The sequence below is a fragment of the Lithobates pipiens genome, unplaced genomic scaffold (assembly GCF_037356315.1).
Source record: "Lithobates pipiens isolate NorthernLeopardFrog02 unplaced genomic scaffold, aLitPip1_a1.2 Scaffold_1, whole genome shotgun sequence".
NCBI lineage: Eukaryota > Metazoa > Chordata > Amphibia > Anura > Ranidae > Lithobates > Lithobates pipiens.
In genome coordinates, this window is record NW_027507685.1 from 135117406 (window position 1) to 135141592 (window position 24187).

General features: G+C 46.9%; 1 protein-coding gene across 1 annotated transcript in view; it reads right to left on the reverse strand.

The window, feature by feature from the left end:
- Positions 1-24187, reverse strand: part of LOC143975208 (ficolin-1-B-like) — an 80445-nt gene that overhangs the window by 21849 nt on the left and 34409 nt on the right. Inside the window, exons 4-5 of the mRNA XM_077477337.1 lie at positions 19962-19997; positions 6888-7015 (exon numbers count right to left, since the gene is read on the reverse strand). Of these exons, the coding sequence (XP_077333463.1) occupies positions 6888-7015; positions 19962-19997 (164 nt within the window). The remainder of the gene's footprint in view (positions 1-6887; positions 7016-19961; positions 19998-24187) is intronic.

The following is a 24187-nucleotide window of genomic DNA, read 5'->3' on the forward strand; positions in this document are numbered from 1 at the left end:
TTCTTCTCGCCGACTACACTAGCAAAGATAGCAAAGGCTTGTAGCCAATTGGCAAACGTCCTTGGAATCAGGCGGTAACGCCGTTTTTCTTCGTCCTCCTTTTTCGTATCGTCCGGTTTTACCCTGTCCAGATTAAACTTCTCAAGAGGCAGCAAGGAGAAAATCTCCACATACTCCCCTTTCCAAATCTTGTCCCGGACATCCTGCTTTAAGTGGGCCCCTAACGGTCCCTCGAAGCACACATACACCTCGCAGTGCGCCGCATCCGCGATCCGCACGATGTCGGCTCTCCCAGTGGTCTCCGTGGTCCCTGACCCTGCCGCACTCACCTTCTCCGCCGCCTGCACCGCTGCCGGGACCGGCTGTGACTCCGCGGTGGAGGGCCCCTGTACACCGCCGGCGGCCGGCACCACGCCCACCGTGGACCCGCCCGGGGGGGCCCCAGTCGGCGCGGCCCCCTGACCACCCTCGAACTGGCCCACCAAAGCCCGCAGACCCTCGAGCAACGCCAGTAACGGACCCCCAGCACCCGGGACCGCAGCCCCACTCCCCACCCGCGGTTGGACAGGACCCGCCAACAGGGTAGTGGGAGGCACCGCCTCCCTCCCCCGCCCAGCAGCCCCACCCAATAAACCCCGCAACACATTGGCAAAATCAACATTTTCATGGGACTTACCGGGCTGACTGGGCGCCGCTCCAACAGCCGCTGAGCTGACCTCCCCCGCCGCTTGCTCCTCCACGTCCTCCGACAGTTCGCCCTCAGACCGACTCCCGTCATCTTGACTCTCGCAGAGCGGCAGCCCCTCCGGGGAGGTGCTCCTGGACGCCGGGCGCCTCCGCGCCCCGGCCCGATCTTCCGCCGGCGCCGAGTCGGCCCAGCGACGGCGCTGACCTCCCTTCGAGCACGCAGGTGGGCCGGTCCTGGCACCACTCCTGCCACGAAAGTCCTGTCCCCGTGCACACGGTGGCGTCCGCCCACCCACTGTGCCATCCAGAGACCCGCAAGCATGATCCGCAGAGGCTGGAGCTGACGCTTCACTGGTGACCCCCCCCCTCGGCTCGTGCGAAGCCGCCGGGGTGCCCGGCGTGTCCCGCCCGATGGCCGCCGGCTTCTTCCTCTTCTGTGCGCTGCGTGACGTCCCGCCACGGACCCCCTTCGGCTCGTGCAGAGCTGCAGGGGTGACTGGTCCCGCTACCACCGGATCCGGCTCCCTCCCCTTCCCAGCAGAGTCCCGTGCCAACCTCCCCCCCCTCCCCCTCAGCTCGTGCAGAGCTGCCGGGGGCGATACCAAGGAAGAGTCCCGTGCAAACCTCCCACCCCTCCCCCTCAGCTCGTGCAGAGCTGCCGGGGGCGATACCAAGGAAGAGTCCCGGTCCCCCCGCCCCACCCGCAAGTCCCCATCCCCAGCAAGGCTCCTGGCTGTGTGTCCGCCCCTTCCCCCTGGCACGTGCAGCGCCACCGGGGACGATAAGGTCGGGGATCCTCTCCTCCTCACCCCCGGGGAAGCGGCGCCATGTCGGCCCGTGGCCCCGCCCCCCGTCACGGGGCCGCGGCGTGCAGGCCGTCCAGGCCCCGCCGGGAAAGCTGGCTGGCTCCTCTTTGCTGGCGGCACCGAGTGATCCCCCCTCGGACTCCTGGCCCCCCGGGAAGGCCCCGCTATAGCCCCGGGAGAGTACCTTGATGGCGGCCTCGAGATCCTGCCGCGTGTTGCCGCGCCGTCCTCTCCAGCCCGTCCGCCATCGTCCTGCCGTCCGTCCTCTTCTGCCAGCACCGCCGCGACCTGCCGCTGCAACCAATCGGGCCCCCAGGATGCCGCCGCCGTTCTGAGCTGCTCCAGCAACGCCGCCGCGTCCGCCATCTGTAAACTGGAAAAAAAAAACGAGGAGCAGTGAAAAAACTGCCTCCTCGCGCGTTCTCCCTTCGACTGCCCGTTCGTAGCTCCGCCCCCTTTTTTATATGGCCGCTCCCCTTCGTTCCTCCGCCCACCTGCTCTAAACCACCACCTTAGTGTGTCACTTGACACACTGTCATGCCCGGCCCTCCTCTACATTCCTCCCAGCTCCATTTTCGCTCCGGTCCTCTCTGTCTCTTAGGGAACAGAGGGCAAGGACTCAGGTACCTTGAACTACAGGTTTAACAAAGTCTCTACTTCCACCCGGAGAGTAGCCACTCGCAGCTGGGTACTTCAAGGCTGAACAGACCTCTAGCCAGTGATCATGGCAGTCAGTACGTTGACTCAAAACTTGAACAGGAACCTTTTTCCAATCATACCTGGAATGTTTCCGGCTTCCTTTGTGGTACTGGAAAAGTGTGAACTCATCAATGTCCTTCCCAACTCAGTAACCAGGCACTTCTCAGAATGCCACTTGCCGGCCCTCCTCCGAAGAGTCCTCCCCCGGTCACTTGCATGAGCTGTGGTGCCCCTCCAAGCCGAGAGCATACCCGGACACTTTGAGTCCTCCCTCAGCTACAGCTCCTTGGACCAGCAGGTTCCAAGACTCGGGAAAAGACGGATCCCTACCCCAGACCAGTCAGGTCTAACAGGGTCCACTGACAGGAACATGCTGTGGGATGTCAGACACCCCGTGACTGGGACCCCTCACGGGGCTACCCCGGTCCTGGAACCAGAACAGACCACACGGGTCTCACGAACAACTCCGGAACCCCGATCACGTGAACCCCACCTGCTTAAGTACCCCCTCCCAGACTCCTCAGTGGGCCCCGGCACTCCCGCTCATTGGCTCCCAGAGGGCCATTCCCAAACATCCAACCAGGCCTGGTTCTAGCCTGTCATGTGCACCTCACCGTTCACATGACCAGGCAGAACTTCAATCATGGCCTGGCCAGAATGGTATAAAGGCAACCTACATAATTAACCCTCAGTACTGTAGGGTCCTGAGGCAAAAACTACATTTACAATGCGTGTGACATTTGATCCCAAATGTCATCCACTACAGGGAGATGGCACCCTCCAGTGTCCTAACAACCAGTGACTCATCCATGCCCCGTAGCTGCACGTTCATTCAGCTGTCAGCTAGGGATTGCTGACTGACAGTTCAATGCAAATAGAGGGACAGTGGCGTAACTAGAACCTTCAGGGCCCCGATGCAAGAAACCATGAAGGGCCCCCCTGAACCCCAGCCAGGGCCCTTCCCTCCGAGTCTGACGGTGGAACTCCAGGGCGTGGTCACATGTATGACCTTTGTGAGCCCTGTAGTTCCACCACTGGCATCAGTAGTTTTTTTATTATTTATTTTTTATTTTTAGGTGCCCCATTGGGGGACTGTCCCTAGGCAGGATGGGGTCCCCGTCCCCAGAAGAGATGGGGTCCTTTTCTCCAGGGCAGATGAAGTTACTGCCCCCAGGTGAGAAGGGGTCCCTGTCCCCAGGGGAGATGGGGTCCCTGTCCCCACGTGAGAAGGGGCCCCTGTCCCCAGGGGGAGATGGAGGGGGTAAGTAATGGTGTGTGGGGGATGGGGTTCTCTCACTCACCATGACCAAGCTGCAGGCCACGCACTCATCCATGTTGGCCTGGGCTCCATCCAGTGTGCTGGACGGGTGATCAGCATATCTCCCAGAAAGACCTTTCATCATCTGTGTATGACGGGGGAGGAGGGGGGCTGGCAGACAAGCCTGCAGTGTCCTCTGGGAGCCGGCTCTCATAGGGCTGCACTGCATTTGTGTGCTTAAAATTTGTTTACCCGGGAGAAATATGCAGTGCAGTGTGGGCCGGACTCGGGTGGGGGGGGGCGGGACTCTGGCTGGGGAGAACAGACATCGGACTGAGCGGCAATGCATGGAGCAGGAGAGGGGTACTCTGAGGAGCCAGCCGAGGACACAGGCCATGCGGGGAATGCACAATTAAAGAGCAGCCAGTGCGATAGTCGAGCATGGAGCTCTGCTAGTCACCCTCCACCTCCAGCCACCCTTGTGCATGGTGCACTGGTACCCCTAGCTGCCTATGCTGCTGCCAGCCTTATGTAGAGGGGGCTGCATGGGTCCCCTGCAGCACAGGGCCCAGTTGCGGTCACGACTGCTGCACCCCCTATAGTTACGCCCCTGCAGAGGGATAATGTAAAAAAAAAATAGTGTGAGGTCCCCCAAATCCATACCAGGCTCTTTAGGTCTATGTATAAATCCATTGTCAATCATGTCATCCACAATGTAGATCCATGGCAATCATGATGCCTGGCAGCTGCTCACCTGCCGGATAACAAAAAAAAAACACTGCCCAATGTCTGAACCTTTCACTTGACTCCCTCTGAAAGTCAGCTCTACCACAATAGGTGACATCAGTAACAACATATACACATCTCCAGATATGGTCAATGATGTCACTATATAGTCGTTGACTATAAATAAACACAGAGTTGATATATACTGCCATAGCAATATGACCACTGACAGGTAAAGTGAATGCCATTGATAATCTTGCTACAATGGCATCAGTATGTAGTATATATTAAGCAGCATGTAAACATGTTGTCTCTGAAATTAATTAGTTGAAATCAGAAAAAATGGGCAAGCGTAAGGACTTTGACAAGGATCAAATTATAATGGTTGGACAGTTGGGTCAGAGCAACTCCAAAACTGCAGCTCTTGAGATGTTTCTGGTCTGCAGTGGTCAGGGCCTACCAAAAGTGCTCCAAGGAAGGAAAATCAGTGAGCTGGCTACAGTGTCACGGGTGGACCAGGCTCATTGATGCACATGGGGAGTGAATGCTGGCCTGTGTAGCGCGATTCAATGGAAGAGCTACTGTAGCTCAAATTTAAAATGACTGTAAAAGTTAATGATGGTTCTAACAGAAAGGTGTCAGAACACACAGTGCATTGCAGTTTGTTGTGTATGGGGCTGCGTAGCAGTCAAGGTGCCCATGCTGACCTGTGGCCACAGCTAAAAGTGTCTACAATTGGCATGGGAGCATCAGAACTGGACCACAGAGCAATAGAAGAAGGTGGCCTGGTCTGATGAATTCAAGTCGGATCCATGAAGGACCTTCTTCACAACTTACAGGATTTTAAAGTCCAGGCTAGATCTAAGTAAGCTGAAAATGGCTCCCACCCCCCTTCTAACACCTATTCTGACTACCCTGTGAAAGGAAGATGCTTATATTTATGTTTTCTCAGGGCACTCCAGTCTGGTCACGTAATCAGCTCCCAGTGAATGGCTTCAGGGAAGAAGAGGGACAGCTGACAATGGATGTCCCGTAGTAAGCCTATGGGTGACATCATCACCCTGACATTCCAGCCATTGTTGGCTCCCTCTCTTCTCCCCTGCTGCTGGGGAGATCACGTGACTGGTCTGCAGCACCCTGAGAATAGGTACGTATAAGCATCTTCCTTCTACAGGGTAGTTATAATAAGAGTTAGAAAGGTGGTGGGAGCAGTTTTAAACTTCGATTATAGTATCGATTATAGTATGTATATATATATATATATATATATATATATATATATATATATATATATATATGTATATATATATGTATATATATATGTATATATATATATATATATATATATATATATATATATATATATATATATATATATATATATATATATATGTGTAATAAATGGCTTCAGCCAAACACTAAACATCTAAACAGAGTGAAAGTAAAGTTTTTGTGTTATCATTCATACTCTCTGAAAAATGGTCAAGAAATCATAAATTCTGCCAGGGTATGTAAACGTATGAGCACAACTACTGTATATATACACATATATAATATATATATATATATATATATATATATATATATATATATATATATATATATATTTATTTAAATTCATATATATATTTATGGTAATTTTTCTTTTAATTAAAGCGGGAGTCCGCCGGGAGTTCCGCGTTGTTTTTTTTTTTAAAAGCCACCAGCTACAAATACTGCAGCTGCTGACTTTTAAAATAATGACACTTACCCGCCCAGCGCGCCCGCGATGTCGGCACCCGAAGCCAATCTCTCGATCGTCTCTCGGGTGCTACCGCTGCCATCTTGGGTATGGGAATCAGGAAGTGGAGCCTTTCGGCTTCATTTCCCGGTTCCCTACTGCGCATGCGCGAGTCGCGCTGCGCAATAAGGATGGTCCCCGTTGTCTCTGGGATCCGTGTGTTTCCCAGCAGGCAGCGGGGGACTTTCGGAAAGGGGCGTAGATTCTGCGGAAAGGGGCGTACCTTCTGCAGAATCTACGCCGGAAGTGGGTGCAGATACCTGTACTGTACAGGTACCTGCACCCCCTCCCCCCTGAAAGGTGCCAATTGTGGTGCCGGAGGGGGGGAGGATTCCAATGAGCGGAAGCTTCACTTTAGGGTGGACCTCCGCTTTAAAGGACTTGTCAAAAAGTGTGTATGAGAGTTTATTAGGCATTAGAAAATAGTATCCTTATTTTCATGAACAATTTAATTACAGGCAGCACAGTGGTGTAGTGGTTAGCACTCTCACCTAGCAGTAAGAAGGGTCGCTGGTTCAAATTCCAACCACGACACTACGTGGGTTTCCTCCCACACTCCAAAGACATGCAGGTAGGTTAATTGGCTTCTGCCCAAAATTGCCCCTAGTATATGAATGGGGATCTTGGATTGTGGGCTCCTTGAGGGTGTAGGGACCAATATGAGTGTGCAATGTTACAATGTACAGGGATAGGGACAATTGTAGACATTCACTCAGGTTGAACTGGATGGTCTGGTGTCTTTATTCAACCTTACTAACTATGTAACTATCTATGTAATTACACCAGCTTTACAGCAAAGTGTGTCTGGAAATTGTATTTCAGGTTTGGCAAATTTATTTATCCCCCATGTGTACATCAAAATGTGTTTCTTAAGATAGTCATTAGGAAATCCTATACGAAGTAAAAGTTTCCATAGGAAAGTGCCACTTACTGTCCATCCTCCTCCATCGCTCTCCATATCACAAAATACCGTAAGAGGGATACCGTCTGAGGGGTGAACTGTGTACCAGCCGCTCAAAGATTCACCCTGATCCAGTAACTGCTTGCAGTTTTGGGCAGCTGGAGAAAATTAACAATTTGGTTGTAGAGTGTTAAAAACTGGTGAATGTCAGAAAATCTGTCTTGAGGGACAAAATATTATTTTATTGGAAAGGCTTTTATATATACAGTATAAATATATATATATATATATATATATATATATATATATATATATATATATATATATATAGCCCTGGCCAATAGTTTTGAATATGGCACAAATATACATTTTCAAAAAGTCCTCAATTTTTATGATGGCAGTTTGTATATACTTCAGAATGTTATGAAGCGTGATCAGATTAATTGCAATTAATTGCAAAGTCCCTCTTTGCCATGAAAATGAACTTAATCCAACAAAAAAAAAAAACATTTCCACTGCATTTCAGCTCTGCCACAAAAAGGACCAGCTGACATCAGTGATGTCAGTGATTCTCTCATTAACACAGGTGTCAGTGTTGACGAGGACAAGGCTGGAAATCAATCTGTAATGCTTATTTTGTTAGATTCGAATAACAGGCTGGAAGCTTCAGCCTGGGTTCACAATATAACACGCTGCGGAACGCACAGGAGCGCTGTGCGTCCCTGTTCCCCATTTCAGGGATGAATCAGGGCCGATTCTATGCCTGAATTCGACCCTGAACTGAGCCAAAGACGCACACATTTTTTCTGCAGTGCAGCCGTCCCGGAGATATGTTAACCGGCTCCATAGGGAGCCCGTCACATTCTCCTACTATGCGAATTAGATGCGGGTAAACACACATCTAATTCGCATAGGTGTGAATGGGGGCTTAATAGGAAGGTGGTGCTTGAATTCTTCCTCTGTTAACCATGGTTACCTGCAGGGAAACACATGCAGTCATCAAGCACCAGAACCGTCTCCTACAGTTGATTCAGTTGTGGGACCCGGCACCACCAGTGCAGAGCTTGCTCAGAAATAGCAGCAGGCAGGTGTGAGTGCATCTGCACCCACAATGAGGCGAATGGAGGATGGCCTGGTGTCAAGAAGGGCAGCAAAGAAGCCACTCCTCTACAGAAAAAACATCAGGGACAGACAGATATTCTGCAAAAGGTACAGGGATTGGACTGCTGAGGACTGGGGTAAGGTAATTTTCTCTGATGAATTCCCTTCCTTTCTGTTTTGTTTGGGGCATCCGGAAAAAAACCTTGTCTGGAGAAGAAAAGGTGAGCTCTACCATCAGTCCTGTGTCATGCCAACAGTAAAGCATCCTAAGACCATTCATGTGTGGGGTTGCTTCTCAGTCAAGGGAGTGGGCTCACTCACAATTTTGCCTAAGAGCACAGCAACAAATAAAGAATGTTACAAAAGCATCCTCCGAGAGCAACTTCTCCCAACCATCCAAGAACAGTTTGGTGAGGAAAAATTACCTTTCCAGCATGATGGAGCACCTTGCCATAGGGCAAAAGTTATAACTACAGTGGTGTGAAAAAGTGTTTGCCCCCTTCCTCATTTCCTGTTCCTTTGCATGTTTGTCACACTTAAGTGTTTCGGAACATCAAACCAATTTAAACAATAGTCAAGGACAACACAAGTAAACACAAAATGCAATTTGTAAATGAAGGTGTTTATTATTAAAGGTGAAAAAAAATCCAAACCATCATGGCCCTGTGTGAAAAAGTGATTGCCCCCCTTGTTAAAACATACTATAACTGTGGTTGTCCACACCTGAGTTCAATTTCTCTAGCCACACCCAGGCCTGATTATTGCCACACCTGTTCACAATCAAGGCATCACTTAAATAGGAGCTGCTTGACACAGTAAGGTCCACCAGAAGATCCTGAAAAGCTACACATCATGCCGAGACCCAAAGAAATTCAGGAACAATTGAGAAAGAAAGTAATTGAGATCTATCAGTCTGGAAAGGGTTATAAAGCCATTTCCAAAGCTTTGGGAATCCAGCGAACCACAGTGAGAGCCATTATCCACAAATGGCGAAGACATGGAACATTGGTGAACCTTCCCAGGAGTGGCCGGCCGCCCAAAATTACCCCAAGAGCGCAGCGACGACTCATCCAAGAGGTCACAAAAGACCCCACAACAACGTCCAAGGAACTGCAGGCCTCACTTGCCTCAGTTAAGGTCAGCGTTCATGCCTCCACCATCAGGAAAAGACTGGGCAAAAATGGCCTGCATGGCAGAGTTCCAAGGAGAAAACCACTGCTGAGCAAAAAGAACATCAAAGCTCGTCTCAATTTCTCCACAACACATCTTGATGATCCCCAAGACTTTTGGGACAACATTCTGTGGACCGATGAGACAAAAGTGGAACTCTTTGGAAGGTGTGTGTCCAAGTATATTTGGCGTAGAAGGAACACTGCATTTCATAAAAAGAACATTATACCAACAGTAAAATATGGTGGTGGTAGTGTGATGGTCTGGGGCTGTTTTGCTGCTTCAGGACCTGGAAGACTTGCCGTGATAAAAGGAACTATGAATTCTGCTGTCTACCAAGAGATCCTGAAGGAGAATGTCCGACCATCTGTTCGTGTACTCAAGCTGAAACGAACTTGGGTTCTGCAGCAGGACAATGATCCTAAACACACCAGCAAGTCCACCACCGAATGGCTGAAGAAAAACAAAATGAAGACTTTGGAGTGGCCTAGCCAAAGTCCTGACCTGAATCCTATTGAGATGTTGTGGTATGACCTTAAAAAGGCCGTTCATGCTCGAAAACCCTCTAATGTAACTGAATTAGGACAATTCTGCAAAGATGAGTGGGCCAAAATTCCTCCAGGACGCTGTAAAAGCCTCATTGCACGTTATCGCAAACGCTTGGTTGCAGTTGTTGCTGCTAAGGGTGGCCCAACCAGTTATTAGGTTTAGGGGGCAATCACTTTTTCACACAGGGCCATGATGGTTTGGATTTTTTTTCACCTTTAATAATAAACACCTTCATTTACAAATTGCATTTTGTGTTTACTTGTGTTGTCCTTGACTATTGTTTAAATTGGTTTGATGTTCCGAAACACTTAAGTGTGACAAACATGCAAAGGAACAGGAAATGAGGAAGGGGGCAAACACTTTTTCACACCACTGTAAGTGGCTTTGGGTCCATGGCCAGGACACTCCCCAGACCTTAATCAAATTGAGAACTTGTGGTCAATCTTCAAGAGGCGGGTGAACAAAAACCCTCACAAATTCTTACAAATCATCAATCATTGATTTTTGTAAATGTTTTATTATATCTTTTCATGTGACAACACTGAAGAAATTACACTTTGCTACAATGTAAAGTAGTGAGTGTACAGCTTGTATAACAGTGTAAATTTGCTTTCCCCTCACAGGTTGCCACTGGAGTTCTCTTCCACTGCTCCATGACAAAATCACAGAGCTGGTGGATGTTAGAGACCTTGTTCTCCTCCACCTTCCGTTTGAGAATGACCCACAGATGCTCAATAGGGTTTAGGTCTGGAGACATGCTTGGCCAGTCCATCACATTTACCCTCAGCTTCTTTAGCAAGGCAGTGGTCGTCTTGGAGATGTGTTTGGGGTCATTATCATGTTGGAATACTGCCCTGTGGCCCAGTCTTCGAAGGGAGGGGTTCATGCTCTGCTTCAGTATTCACAGTACATGTTGGCATTCATGGTTCCCTCAATGAAATGTAGCTCCCCAGTGTCGGCAGCACTCATGCAGCCCCAGACCATGACACTACCATCACCATGCTTGACTGTAGGCAAGACACATTTGTCTTTGTACTCCTCACCTGGTTACCACCACACATGCTTGACACCATCTGAACCAAATAAGTTTGTCCTGGCCAGCCCTCACGTCAGCACACAATGGGTTAACCCCTTCCTCCAGTCTCTCAGTACCACCTTCTCTTAGCTGATAAAAGGGAGCCCCTCCTCCCCTGCCCTTGTTCCTTTTTTTTGGTCGGACTCCAGGCCACCATGCTCGTGGACTAAGCCTAGAGCCAAGAACGCATCTAAGCAGAAGCAAGACGCATCACCAGGGCTGGAAATATCTTCAGGAGATTCTTCAGACTCTGATGAACCGTTGGAATATTTGTTTGACTTCCAACTCATAGACCCTTACATTGTAGCAGTGAAGGGGGCCATAGACTGGGACCAAGACACTCAGCCTCTGGAAAAAATTAAAGATATTTACCTAACTTGAAAAGGCAAGGGGCAACCTAATCCACAAATCATGCGATGAGGAATGGGGAAAGCCGGAAGGGAAGGCGAACGTACAAAATCGCTTTTTAAGATTATACCCATTTAACACCCCAGATGCTGCCTTTTGGGAGTCACCTCCAGGGGTAGATGTGGCCTTGCAGCGCCTAGCAAGGCAGGTGCCCCTGCCATTGCAGAATTCTACAACCTTCAGAGACCCAATGGACAGACGCACAGACACAGATCTAAAGAAGATCTATTTAACTGCTGGAGCAGCTTGTCGCCCGGCCATAGCCCTAACTTCAATCTCCAGGGCGGGGAAGGGCTAGGTCACAAATGTGGAGACGGCCCTGAAGTCTGACGTAGAGACGGCCAGAATCACTTCAACAATGGAGGAACTTTATCTCTCAGCTGCCTTTTTGTCAGAAGCCTCTATAGACCTAGCAAAACTGCTTGCAAGAATTATGATGTTTTTAGTAACGGCAAAAAGGGCCCTATGGTTATGCCATTGGGTGGCAGACAGTACCTCGAAACAGGCACTTGGTAACATTCCATACAAGGGCAAGATGCTTTTCGTGGACACCCTGGAGGAAGCTATTAAACGAGCTACTGGAGGGAAGTCGGGTCTGCTACCACAGAGACCCAAAAGGAGACGGCAAACCGCTTGGTCAGACCAATCAGAGTTCAGAAGGTCGCAGGAGGCCAGGTCATATAGACCAGGCCGAGAATATACAAGACCCCAATGGAGAGGCTCACAAAGCTCCTTTCTTTGGAACGTGAAGGCTAAGGCCGCTAAGAAACCGGAGAAGTCCTTTGGACGGGTTGGCCGCCCATCACCCCCAGGTGGGTGCCAGGTTGGCATCCTTTTGGAAGGTATGGGCGGAGAAGGTCAAGGACCAATGGGTCCAGAAAATGGTCAAGCGAGGGTACAAGTGTTTCGAGAAAAACCACCGGGCATCTTTGTCCAGACAGAATGGCCACAAGATCAGAAGAAACGAAAGTGCTTGAAAGAATATGTGAACGAATTACTTCAGAAAGAGGCAATCTCGCCGGTTCCTGTAAAGCAGCAGGGAATAGGGGTTTACTCCCCAATTTGTCTGGTGCCCAAAGCCTCCAGAGGTCTCAGACTTAAGATCTCTAAACCACTACATCGATCCCAAGACATTTAGAATGGAATCAATATTTACAATTATATCAATTCTGCAACCAGGGGACTGGCTAATATCAGTCGATCAGTCGATTTAGCAGATGCCTACCTTCATGTCCCAATCAACAGACATCACCAAAGATACCTGAGTTTCATGGTAGGGGAAGATCATTCGCAGTTCAAATGTCTTCCCTTAGGAATCGGCACAGCACCTCAAGTCTTTTCCAAGATCTTGCTAGCTACCCTCACTGTTATACGTTTGAGGGGCCTAAAAATTTTCCACTACTTAGACGACATCTTGGTAGAGGCCCGTGCAATCGAAGAGTTAACGGCACAAGGCGAAGTGGTGCTGAAAATTCTATCCGAATTTGCTGGATTATCAACAAGCAGAAGAGCCAGTTGATTCCCTCCCAAGAGATGGAGTACCTAGAGCTTGTATTCAACACAAGCAAAGGGCAGGTCTTGCTACCACATTTCAAGATAGCTGAGCTAGTAGCCTGTATAAAAAACGTGATGGAGTCCTCGTCGCTGTCGGCGAGGGACTGTATGACACTTCTTGGAATGTTTACCGCAGCAACCCCAGCTGTTCCCTGGGCAAGATTTCATACAAGGGCATTCCAAATGTCATTTCTGAACCAGTGGGATGGAGTATCACTCCACCAAAAAATATTCATACCAAGACGGATCCGCCAGGGCTTGTCGTGGTGGATAGTGGCAGGAACTCTGTCGCGGGGCATGCTTCTCAGGCCCGGAGATTGGATCCAAATAACCTCGGATGCCAGTCTCCGGGGCTGGGGTGCTCACTACCTCGGCAGACGGGTTCAAGGCAAATGGAGCAGGATGGAGACCAGACAGAGTTACAAGAAAGATACTTAGCCCCACTGGCATTCGAGAATTTGATTCAGGGAGCTCAGGTCAAGCTTATGTTGGACAACTGGATGGCGGTCGTTTATATAACCAATCAGGGAGGAACCAAGAGCCTGCCGCTGCTGCAGTTGGCAACCGAGATATTCGCCTGGGCCAAGGCACATATGGAAGCCTTAACGGCAGCCTACATTTCGGGCAGTCAAAATTACATAGCAGACCATCTGAGTCTGGATTTTCCCAACAAAAACGAGTGGGCACTCAATAAGGACTATCTGAAAACAATCTTTTACAGGTGGGGTACACCCTCGGTAGATCTGATGGCGACCCCAGAGAATGCACAGGTACCCCCAGTTTGTGTCAAGATTCCACTGCAACGAAGCGCTAGCTCAAGATGCCTTCTCAATCCCATGGGAATTTCCCCTAGTCTAGGTTTTCCCACCGGTACCACTGATAATGAAAACCCTATTTAAAAATTGTGAGGGAGAACGTCAATGCAATTGCAATCCTACCCTTCTGGCCACGAAGGCCATGGTTCCCACTGCTCCTGCAGATGGTGGCAGTTCCCCCAATAAGGCTGCCGCTGAAGAGGGATCTTCTACAGCAGGACCAATGGTGTCACCCCAACCCAGGCAGATTGCAACTGACAGCATGGCTGTGGAATCAGCCAGACTGCAGTCTCAGGGCATCTCAGAGGAGGTACTCTCGACACTATTGAAGTCAAGAAGGGCAACAACTAATGCCACATACACCAGGATTTGGAGAAAATTTACAGAATTCGCTTTACAACAAAATTTCTCCCCATTGTCCACAAACATTGTGCAGGTGCTGGAGTTTTTTCAGTCAGCTTTAAGTATGGGCTTAGCATACAACACCATAAAGGTGCAGGTGTCAGCCTTGTCTTGCTTCACAGGCCACAAATGGGCAGACGAGCCACTAATAAAGCAATTTCTTAGAGCGGCCATAAGAATAAGACCACCAAGGAAGTCCCTGTTCCCAGCTTGGGACTTGGGCACGGTGCTAAAAGCTTTGCTCCAACATCCATTTGTGCCTGCGGAGACATGCCCACTATGGGTCCTGACAGTCAAGCTGATTTTCCTCACAGCCATAACGTCAGCAAGGAGAGTTTCAGAGCTGGCAGCTCTATCTTGCAAAGATTCCTTTTGCATCATTCTCCCAGACAAAGTGATCGTAAGGCCCTCGCCAGCCTTAACCCCTAAGGTGGTTTCCAAGTTCCATGTAAATTGGGAGGCGGTCCTACCCAGCTTCACCCAACCGCCGAGAGAAGCGGAGGAACTAGATCTCAGACCATTGGACATGGTCAACTTATTTTAAACCTACGTAAACCGCTCTCTACAGATGAGCAAAACGGATACCTTGTTCGTCCTGCCATTAGGACCTAGAAGAGAAGCGGCATCAGCTAGAACCATAGCTACCTGGATCACCAAGGGGAGAAGCCTCACATATGAGAAACAGGGGCTGACGCCTCCACTTGTTATTAGAACTCATTCTACAAGAGGGGTGGCAGCCTCATGGGCAGCTTCTGCTAAAATATCGGTTGAAGACATATGCAGGACCGCTAGTTGGAGCTAGTTGGAGCTCCTACGAAACCTTCGCAAGACATTACAGTTTAGATGTCACAGTGGCTAGTGCATCAAATTTTGTGTGTAAGGTTTTTCTTTAACCACTAGCCGACCAGCTGCGGCAGCATGGCTTGGCTGCGTGAATCACCGTTATGTTGAGTCGGCAACATAAACGGCCACTAGGGGTGCTTGTGCGCCCCCCGATCGCTCCCCGATCACTCGGGGCACACGGAGAACCGGGAGCTGTGTGTGTAAATACACAGTTTCTGGTTCTCTGAGCAGTGAACTGACAGATCGTCTGTTCATACAGAGTATGAACAGCGATCTGTTAGTTTCCCTGCACATCCCATCCCCCCTTCAGTTAGAACACTCCCAAGGACACATATTAACCCCTTCACTGGCCCCTAGTGTTAACCCCCTTCGCTGCCAGTGACATTTTTACAGTAATCAATGCAATTTCAATCGCACTGATCGCTGTATTAATGACAATGGTTCCAAAAATGTGTCAAAATGGTCAGACGTGTCCGCCATAATGTCACAGCCACGATAACAATTGCTGATCACTGCCATTACTAATAAAAAAAAATTATGAATAAAAATGTCATAAATCTATCCCCTATTTTGTAGACAAAACCAATCAATATGCGCTTATTGCGATACTTTGCGATATGTTGTGTAGAAGAATACGTATCGGCCTAAACTGAGGAAAAAAAACGTTTTTTTATATATTTTTTGGGGATATTTATTATAGCAAAAAGTTTAAAATAATGTGTTTTTTTTCAAAATTGTCGCTTTTTTTTTTATAGAGCAAAAAATAAAAACTGTGGTCTTTGTTTAAGGTGAGCTGCTAGGGCACACTCCTGGTGAATGCATGGATGGCAGGAACAATTGTGTTCATAACTTTCAAGAATTGTTTTTTGAACACATGATCTTCACATCTGCTTCCTTTTTGATGCACAAGCACTTTATTATTTGGGACTTATTTTTTTTTTTTTTTATGTAAAATCAGATGAATACCTGCTTTTGATTCAAGCACTTTTATCACTGTTTCACATATTGTCGCATATTACTGTATTTATTTATTTATTTATTTAATTAAGGATAGCCATTTATGCATATTTTTTTTGCGTTGATCTAATCATCTCTCCCCTGTATTGAGAACCGAGCTGGCCGCGTCCGGTTACCATGACGATGTGCAGCGTCATGTGGGCCGGATATTGCAGTGTTGCGTGATTGGCTGACAGGGTGTGAGACTGTTGAATATATATTGGCCGTCGGCGTCGTGTAGCCACGCCCTCTGTTGAAGTCGGATGTGACGAAACGCGTCAGGGCGTGGCCTACACGACGCTACCGGAAGTGAGGTGTGCGCTCCACCGCTGACCACAGACCAGGAAGTGAAGCACAGTGTACACAGTGGAACACTTGTGGATGGCTCTGAGATCTGAATAATCGGTGAAGTACACATTTTTGAAATGCTGATGATGTTTTAGACAATGTACGCAGATATGTAAATGGGTGATTCTATTGTTTTGTGCGAACCTTTTTAAAAATAAAACAGTATTTTGCTATGTGCACACTTTGTTTTATTTTTATGACAAACTGGGAGGACTGTTTGGAACTGCAACGCTAAGGTGATATATTACCATACTCAAGGAAGTGACTACTCCTTAAGGCTTGTGTTTTCAGCAGTGTCTGGTGAGTTTAACCCCCTTGGGGGTACGCATCGCATGTGGGGAAGCACTCCCGGTTTATGGTGGAAGAAAGGTTGACAGCACTTTGATCACCTTGCAACTCTGATTAGATCACTATAGACACCTTATCTGCACATTAAGAACTTTCTAGTGATTGCTCGTACATTTCTACTTCTATAAAGGACTTTCTACAAAGCGCTGTTTTAATGCGGACATTCTCAGATTTACCTTGATGAATTGTTTGTATTACTTTTTTAATATATATTTTTTGCTGTTTAGCTTCTTAAATTAGTGCACTTTATCACTGTGTCACATAGTATCACATAGTACTACAATTTATGTTTTGTATGTTTTTTTTTTTATTAGGGAATAGGGATAGGGAAAGGCATTCTTGCATATTTGTCTATTTTTGCTGCTTATCTTCTTGAATTAGTGCACTTCATCACTGTTTCACATAGTATCGCATATTACTGCAATTTTTGTTGTGTGTTTTTTTTTTTTATTGTATCATTTTAATTTTTGAGAATGTTCTTTTTTATGCTTTGTTAAATGTTCACCCTAATAAAAAAATAACTAAGATGTAATCCAGAGTTATGTATGGAGTTTATTAAAATATTTTAATGAATGTTTTTATAAAGATCAGTTTTGTCTTAATGAACTATTCAGTGAACTGAGGTACATTTTTCAGGGAAATGGTAAAATATAGGGCAAAAAAGCTGAACTAAAAATATAATATTTCAATGAGAGATTTTTTTATTTCATTATTTTTCTCTACTTTAGCTACTTTGGCTTTTATTTTTCTGACAAGTCACCTCTCTTCACTTATTAGTGAATAGGCCCGATAAAAACGGACACTTGGAAAAACAAGAAAATCTAGTGCCAAAGATATTGATGGAAGATTGAGGGTTTAAATAAGATTGCTGCCACCTAAGTACTGGTGAATCACCAGCATAGGTGTGTGTAGCCTAATGCATTAGGATGCGCACCCCAAAGATCAAACACACATGCGTGTGAGTGTTATATATATATATATATATATATATATATATATTAATTACATTTACATACATATACAGACACGCACACACTCTTATGGTAGAGCCGGTGTCCGATCAGATACTGTCCCCCATCACGTAGTCTCCGCCCTGTACTGCGCTTGCGCAGTACGGGGGACAAGAAGAAGCCGAACATCCCTGAAGATAGGTTCAAGCCCCACCATCCAAGTGGACATAGAGTTAGAATATAAAAGAGCCGAGCAAAGCGAGGCCGTGCCCGAAGCGTGGCGAACAAACCTGTTACTATGAGCAACCCTATGTCCGCTTGGATGGTGGGGCTTCAACCTAGAATCAGTGCGCAGGCGGCGTTCTTCTTCAGAGATGTTTGGCTTCTCCTTGTGCAGCACTTGCGCAGCATGGCCCGGAGACTATTCGATAGGCAGACACTTTGTGTCAGAACACCGCTACAGTGAAAGAGAAGTACTTCACAAATGGCAGAACTGGTCAGAGGGAGATATTTTTTCCATCTCCCTGCCTGCACACAGAATGATAATGCTAATGCACTTGGGGTGATTAGGGTGTGCCCAGGCACACCTGGCACACCCCCTTTTTTCTTACCAAAAATGGAGACTTGCATAACTCTGGCTGTAGACTTGTAGGGCTCTGGCTATAGACTTGTAGGTCTCTTGCTGTAGACTTGCAGGGCTCTTGCTATAGACTTGCAGGGCTCTTGCTATAGACTTACCACTGCAAATTTGCTCTTGATAGAGACTTGCCTTGCAAATTTGCTACAAATTGAAAAAGTGTCAACTAGAACCTGTGCTTCAAGTGCTCTGCAATTGTATACAGTAACTTGCCAGGGAAGATGTGTAGAAAGTTCACACGACTTACAATGCAATACTGCAATAAATGTGTGGTAAGTTATCCTTGCTATCTGGGTAGGTCATCTTTATATAGAGCAACAATTCTTTTTTTCAGATCCTCAGAGTTCTTTGCCATAAGTTGCCATGTGGAACTTCCAATGACCAGTGTGAGAGCGATAACACTAAACTTAACACACCTGCTCCCAATTCACACCCGAGACCTTGTAACAGTAATGAGTCACATGACAGGAGGGAAAATGGCTAATTTGTCCCAATTTGGACATTTTCACTTAGGGGTGTACTCACTGTTGTTGCCAGCAGTTTAGACATTAATGACTGTGTGTTGAGTTATTTTGAGGGGACAGCAAATTTACACTGTTATAAAAGCTGTACACTTACTACTTTACATTGTAGCAAAGTGTTATTTCTTTAGTTTTGTCACATGAAAAGATATAATAAATTATTTACAAAAATGTGAGGGGTGTACTCACTTTTGTGCTGTACACCCTCCAAAATGTTGGGGTTGATGTCTTAAAGGCAAATACAGTATGCACTTTAAAATGAATGCAACTGTATGGCAAATGACCCCAGTATGTTTTCTTCTATTGTGGACGTACTTCACTGGATCTTGGTCTGCAGCTCACTTCCAGCTATACCTTTTTACCTCATATTGGCACTATATACCCATACTCATAAGAATATGCCATTTAGTAATTTAGTAATCTGCAATAAGGAGTGAGGGGCTGGCCATGAAGGGATCACTTTGATGCAGTTGGCCAGACTGAACATGTATTGCAATATATGTGAACTAAGAATCTATGTTTTTTTTTTTACGCAAACGCTTGCTATGAATATATGGCTTGAGTGGGTTGAACCGGGGTGCTGCCAACGGTGCCAATTTTATAAAAATAACAGTATTCAGAATTGCAGTTTTTGGCGATCTGAATACTTTTAAGTGCAAAGGAGGTGTTTGGGGTCCCTCTATAAAGAGTACCTGTCACCACCTATTACTGTCACAAGGGATGTTTACATTCCTTGTGACAGCAATAAAAGTGATCAGAATTTTTTTTGTAACCACAATTAAAGAAGACACCCCCCCCTCCTCCTTTCCTTTTATGGAAAAACACATGAAGACAAACTAAAACCTTATTAAATACTTACCTACCTCCATGCTGCCTCTGCTTCTCCTTTTGTCTTTTTCATGATGCTGCCCTGCTACCAGGGTGCCCTTGTTTCAATGCTGACAATTTGAAAATCCTTTCCAGGGTCAGAATGCAATATAATCCAAGCGAGTGTGCACGAGAACAAGCACATGATGTCATGTGGCCCAACTCCTGCATACGCTGTAAAACATTTCGTTCCTCTATTTCCCCCCAGATTTCTTGAGTCTCGAGATTACCCTGGTTGGGTAAGAGATCTCCCACAAAAGACTGATAAAGTTGCCTTCCCAGAGGGCATCATTGTGACCAGGGCTACTTTCAGGGAAACCAGAAATTAGACAGAAGAAAGGTAAGTAAATAAAAAAAAAAAGTAAAAAAAAAAAATAGTGTTAGATGATTTCACGTCAACCTAAAATAGGGAAAAGGTTAATTTTAAGCCATCTCAGAGTTGTTTGTATTTCACTGTACATCTTTTGCCCAAACTAAAACAATATAAAGCACATAAAAATATATTTATTTTGTTACTTACTTCCTTGTAGCACAACTCCCGGGTCCCCTTTTTCACCTGGATAGAGAAAGATTCAATTATTTGCAGCTGAGTCGTACATAGTTGCCAACAGTGTAAAAAAAACATTCGGGACACTTTTTTGGCAGTGGGCGGAGTTGTATTATAATTAGGGGGCGTGGCATGTGGTTATAGGTGTGGCATAGGAAAAGGTGAAAATGCGGGGCGCGCAGCAAACTATGGGCGTGGTTTACGTAAATAGTGGGCGTGGCTTACATGGGCGTTGCTCAAGGGGGTGTGGTTAGAGTCTGAGATGAATGGGGGATGGAGAGGGAAAGGGGGGGAGGGATGGAGAGGGAAAGGGGGAGGGATGGAAGGACAGCAGCCCCCCATCCTACACCACAATAGCAATATGTGTTTTCCATAGTTTGACAGTCAGCAGATAAAGATACTCCAAATACCTGGTATTAGTGCTTCAATCATCCCGGCGACATGATTGTTATGGTGTCAGGATGATTGAAGCGCATTATTTCTATTATTACATTGAAATATAAAATTAAATCATTCAACTCACCATAATGCTGAATCAGTGGGAGCCATGAGCGCGTCACTAGCCACGTTGCCTGCCACCAGATGCCATCAGGTGCCCCCAGCAGAGTCCCTCCTTACATCAGGTGCCTCATCAGAGCAGCCTTCCTCACATTTGTCTCCATCAGCGGAGCCCCTCCTTACATCTGGTGTCCCCATCAGTCCTCCTAACATCTGATGCCCCTCTGACATCCAGACAACCAGACTGGCCACTCTGACATCCAGACTGCCCCCTCTGACATCCAGACTGGCCCCTCCAACATCCAGACTGGCCCCTCTGACATCCAGACTGCCCCCTCTGACATCCAGACTGGCCCCCGACATCCAGACTGGCCCCTCTTGCATCCAGACTGGCCCCCGACATCCAGACTGGCCCCTCTGACATGCAGACTGGCCCCCGACATCCAGACTGGCCCCTGACATCCAGACTGCCCCCTCTGACATCCGAACTGGCCCCCGACATCCAGAATGGCCCCTCTGACATCCCGACTGCGCCCCTCTGACATCCAGACTGCCCCCTCTGGCATCCAGACTGGCCCCCGACATCCATACTAGCCCCCCCACTTCCAGACTCTGACTGGCCCCTGACATCCAGACTGGCCCCCGACATCCAGAATCACTGGCCCCCGACATCCAGATTCCCTGGCCCCCAACATCCAGACTGGCTACTGACATCCAGACTAGCCCCCAACATCCAGACTCACTGGCCCCTGACATCCTCCAGACTCACTGGCCCCCGACATCCTCCAGACTCTTACTGGCCCCCGACATCCTCCAGACTCTTACTGGCCCCCGACATCCTCCAGACCGACGTCGTCGTTGCCGCGCGGAAAGACTTTGAACTGCGGCGCCGCCCACCTTCCATGCACTTCACACAACCTGGCAGCAGGGTGGGCGGCGCCGCAGCATCTCTATTGAAGACCAGCTTCTGGTCTTCTTTAAAATGGCAGCCGGCAGAGACATTGTCTCCGCCGGCCGCGGACCTCTAGCGGCCGGCGGTGAAAAACAGGGACAAACCGAATTTCCCGGGACATTTCCCGGGACAAAATTAAATTGGGACAAAGGTCCTAATCCCGGGAATGTCCCGGGAAATTTGGGACAGTTGGCAACTATGGTTGTATTTAGACATAACTCTACCCTAGTCACAACCTCTATACAAACTCTGCCCCTTGTTGTTTGTATGTTGTTTGTGATTATTTGAGCAATGACTAGTGACAGAATGTGTTCTTGGGGAAGCAGATCTACTTTCCAACTGTATAGACCAATGAACGAAAGAACCAATAAATGAAAGAGAGGAGGAATGAGTTTTTGTTACCGAAACGATAGAGTTTTTTGACTCCTCTCTGTATTTCCTGCCACCCTAGGCATTGGCCCATACACAATGTATCAAGCAGAATGCTTCCAAAAAGGGCAATGTCATCAGGAAAAAAGCACAAATTGTTGGTCTTCGGGTAAACATAAATTATTTTTTGGCTAATGCTATTACCCTAAAATGCAGAAAAAAAATTGTTTTTCACTTGCATGGTATTTTAATATTTCCAGCTTCTAAAAGGTTAAATAAAAGGAATAGTTAAGACGTCATCTATAGCAGCCAATCAGGTTCCATGGTTTATTAAGAAAAGAAAAATCTTACTAGCTAGTCGACAGAAAAACAGTTTCTACAATTTAGGTAAAAACAAAGGGTTTTGCTGCACTCATAAGCAAATATCTGTGAAGTCACACTGACTCTGCAAAGTGTGGTCTCTAACTCTAATTTAAGCCTTTCAGGAGGCCAGGGCTACCCCTAAAGCAGGGATATGCAATTAGCGGACCTCCAGCTGTTGCAAAACTACAACTCCCACCATGCCTCTGCCTCTGAGTGTCATGCTTGTGGCTGTCAGAGTCTTGCTATGCCTCATGGGACTTGTAGTTCTGCAAAAGCTGGAGGTCCACTAATTGCATATCCCTGCCCTAAAGCATACCTGCTCTGAATTAGCTTATATAAATGTCTCATGTGTGATAATCTGTGGAATTTAACTTAGTGGTAGTAGCATCCACAGTAGTCAGAACTGGGTTCCAGGGATTGCTGGCCCACTTTTATTCAACTTTAATGGAGAAATACAAAGCCACCTGGCTTCTCCTTGCAGCACTGCTGCTCTGTTTTAAACATTGGACTTTTCATTTTGACTGGTCCTTCAGACCATCTGACATAGCATCCCTGTGTTCATGTACAACCACTGTACCTCTTTTTCAGCTCTCCCAGTTCTCTTACTACAGTGATGGCGAACCTTGGCACCCCAGATGTTTTGGAACTACATTTCCCATGATGCTCAACTGCTCTGCAGAGGCCATGAGCATCATGGGAAATGTAGTTCCAAAACATCTGGGGTGCCAAGGTTCACCATCACTGTCTTAATACCTCAAGGCTCACTCAGTCATCTTGACTCTCTCAGTCCTCTAGATACAGAACCTCCTGACTCCAACATGGACAACTGTCTCCTGAGTAAAGCACACCTATCTCCTAACGGGAGCCCTAAGCTATAGTGAGGACTGTGATTATAAAGGCTGTGCACACCTGCTCTTCAAAGCCTCCAAACTCAAGAACCCAATCCGGGAATACCAAAACCCCAGAGAGAGCAGAAAAAAGACCTTTTCCTGTTTCCATGTTCAGCATGAACATTTTGGAGCTCCTCAACCAGTAATACTTGGGCACTGGGTTGAACGCTTCTTCCCTCCCTAAGCTTTTTGAAGCCTCCAAACTGCAGAACCCCAACCGGGAATACCAAAACCCAGAGAAAGCCGAAAAACCACCTTTCTTTACTCAGCACGTCACACAAGATAGGAGCTCTGTTAGACTGGAGTTAGGGAATACATTTTGCAGATACCTTGACAAGGCAATGTGGCTAAACATATATTTGCATGTGTATTCAACAAAAATCTATGCTGGTAATTGTGTAAGAGTTGTTTTTTGTATTGTTTTGTGAACTGCCCTGTCTATGTGTATCTTATTTTCGCTAATTATAATTATAATTTGATCTGAGTGGTTGTCATATGTAATTTGTAGGAATGGACTAAACACCCCCTGGTTCGGTTCACATCAGAACACCTTGAACAGGCAAAAAGTTCTAGCGAACATGCAAATCCTATTAAAGTCTATGGGACACGACATGAAAAATCTAAAGTCCTCTTTTTAAAGGCTTATATGCAAGTTATTGCCATAAAAAGTGTATGGGGACCCAGGTACGGCTCTGTGGGACATACAGTATATCAATGCAAAAAAAGTTTTTAAAACAATCATTTTTAAAGGAGCAGTGATTTTAATGATGCTTAACCACTTCAATACCAGGCACTTTCGCCCCTTCCCACGCAGGACAATTTTCAGCTTTCAACACTGTTGCACTTTGAATGACAATTGCACGGTCATGCTACACTGTACCCAAACAAAATTTTTTACATTTTGTTCCCACAAATAGAGCTTTCTTTTGGCCATGTTTGATTACCTCTGCGGTTTTTATTTTTTGCTAAACACACTAAAAAAGACTGACATTTTTGAAAAAAAAAAGTTTTTCTTTGTTTTTTGGTTGTAAAATTTTGTTTTCTGCTTCGCTGATGGGCACTGGTGAGTCGGCACTGATGGGCACTGATGAGGTGGCACATTGATGAGTTGGCACTAATAAGGTGGC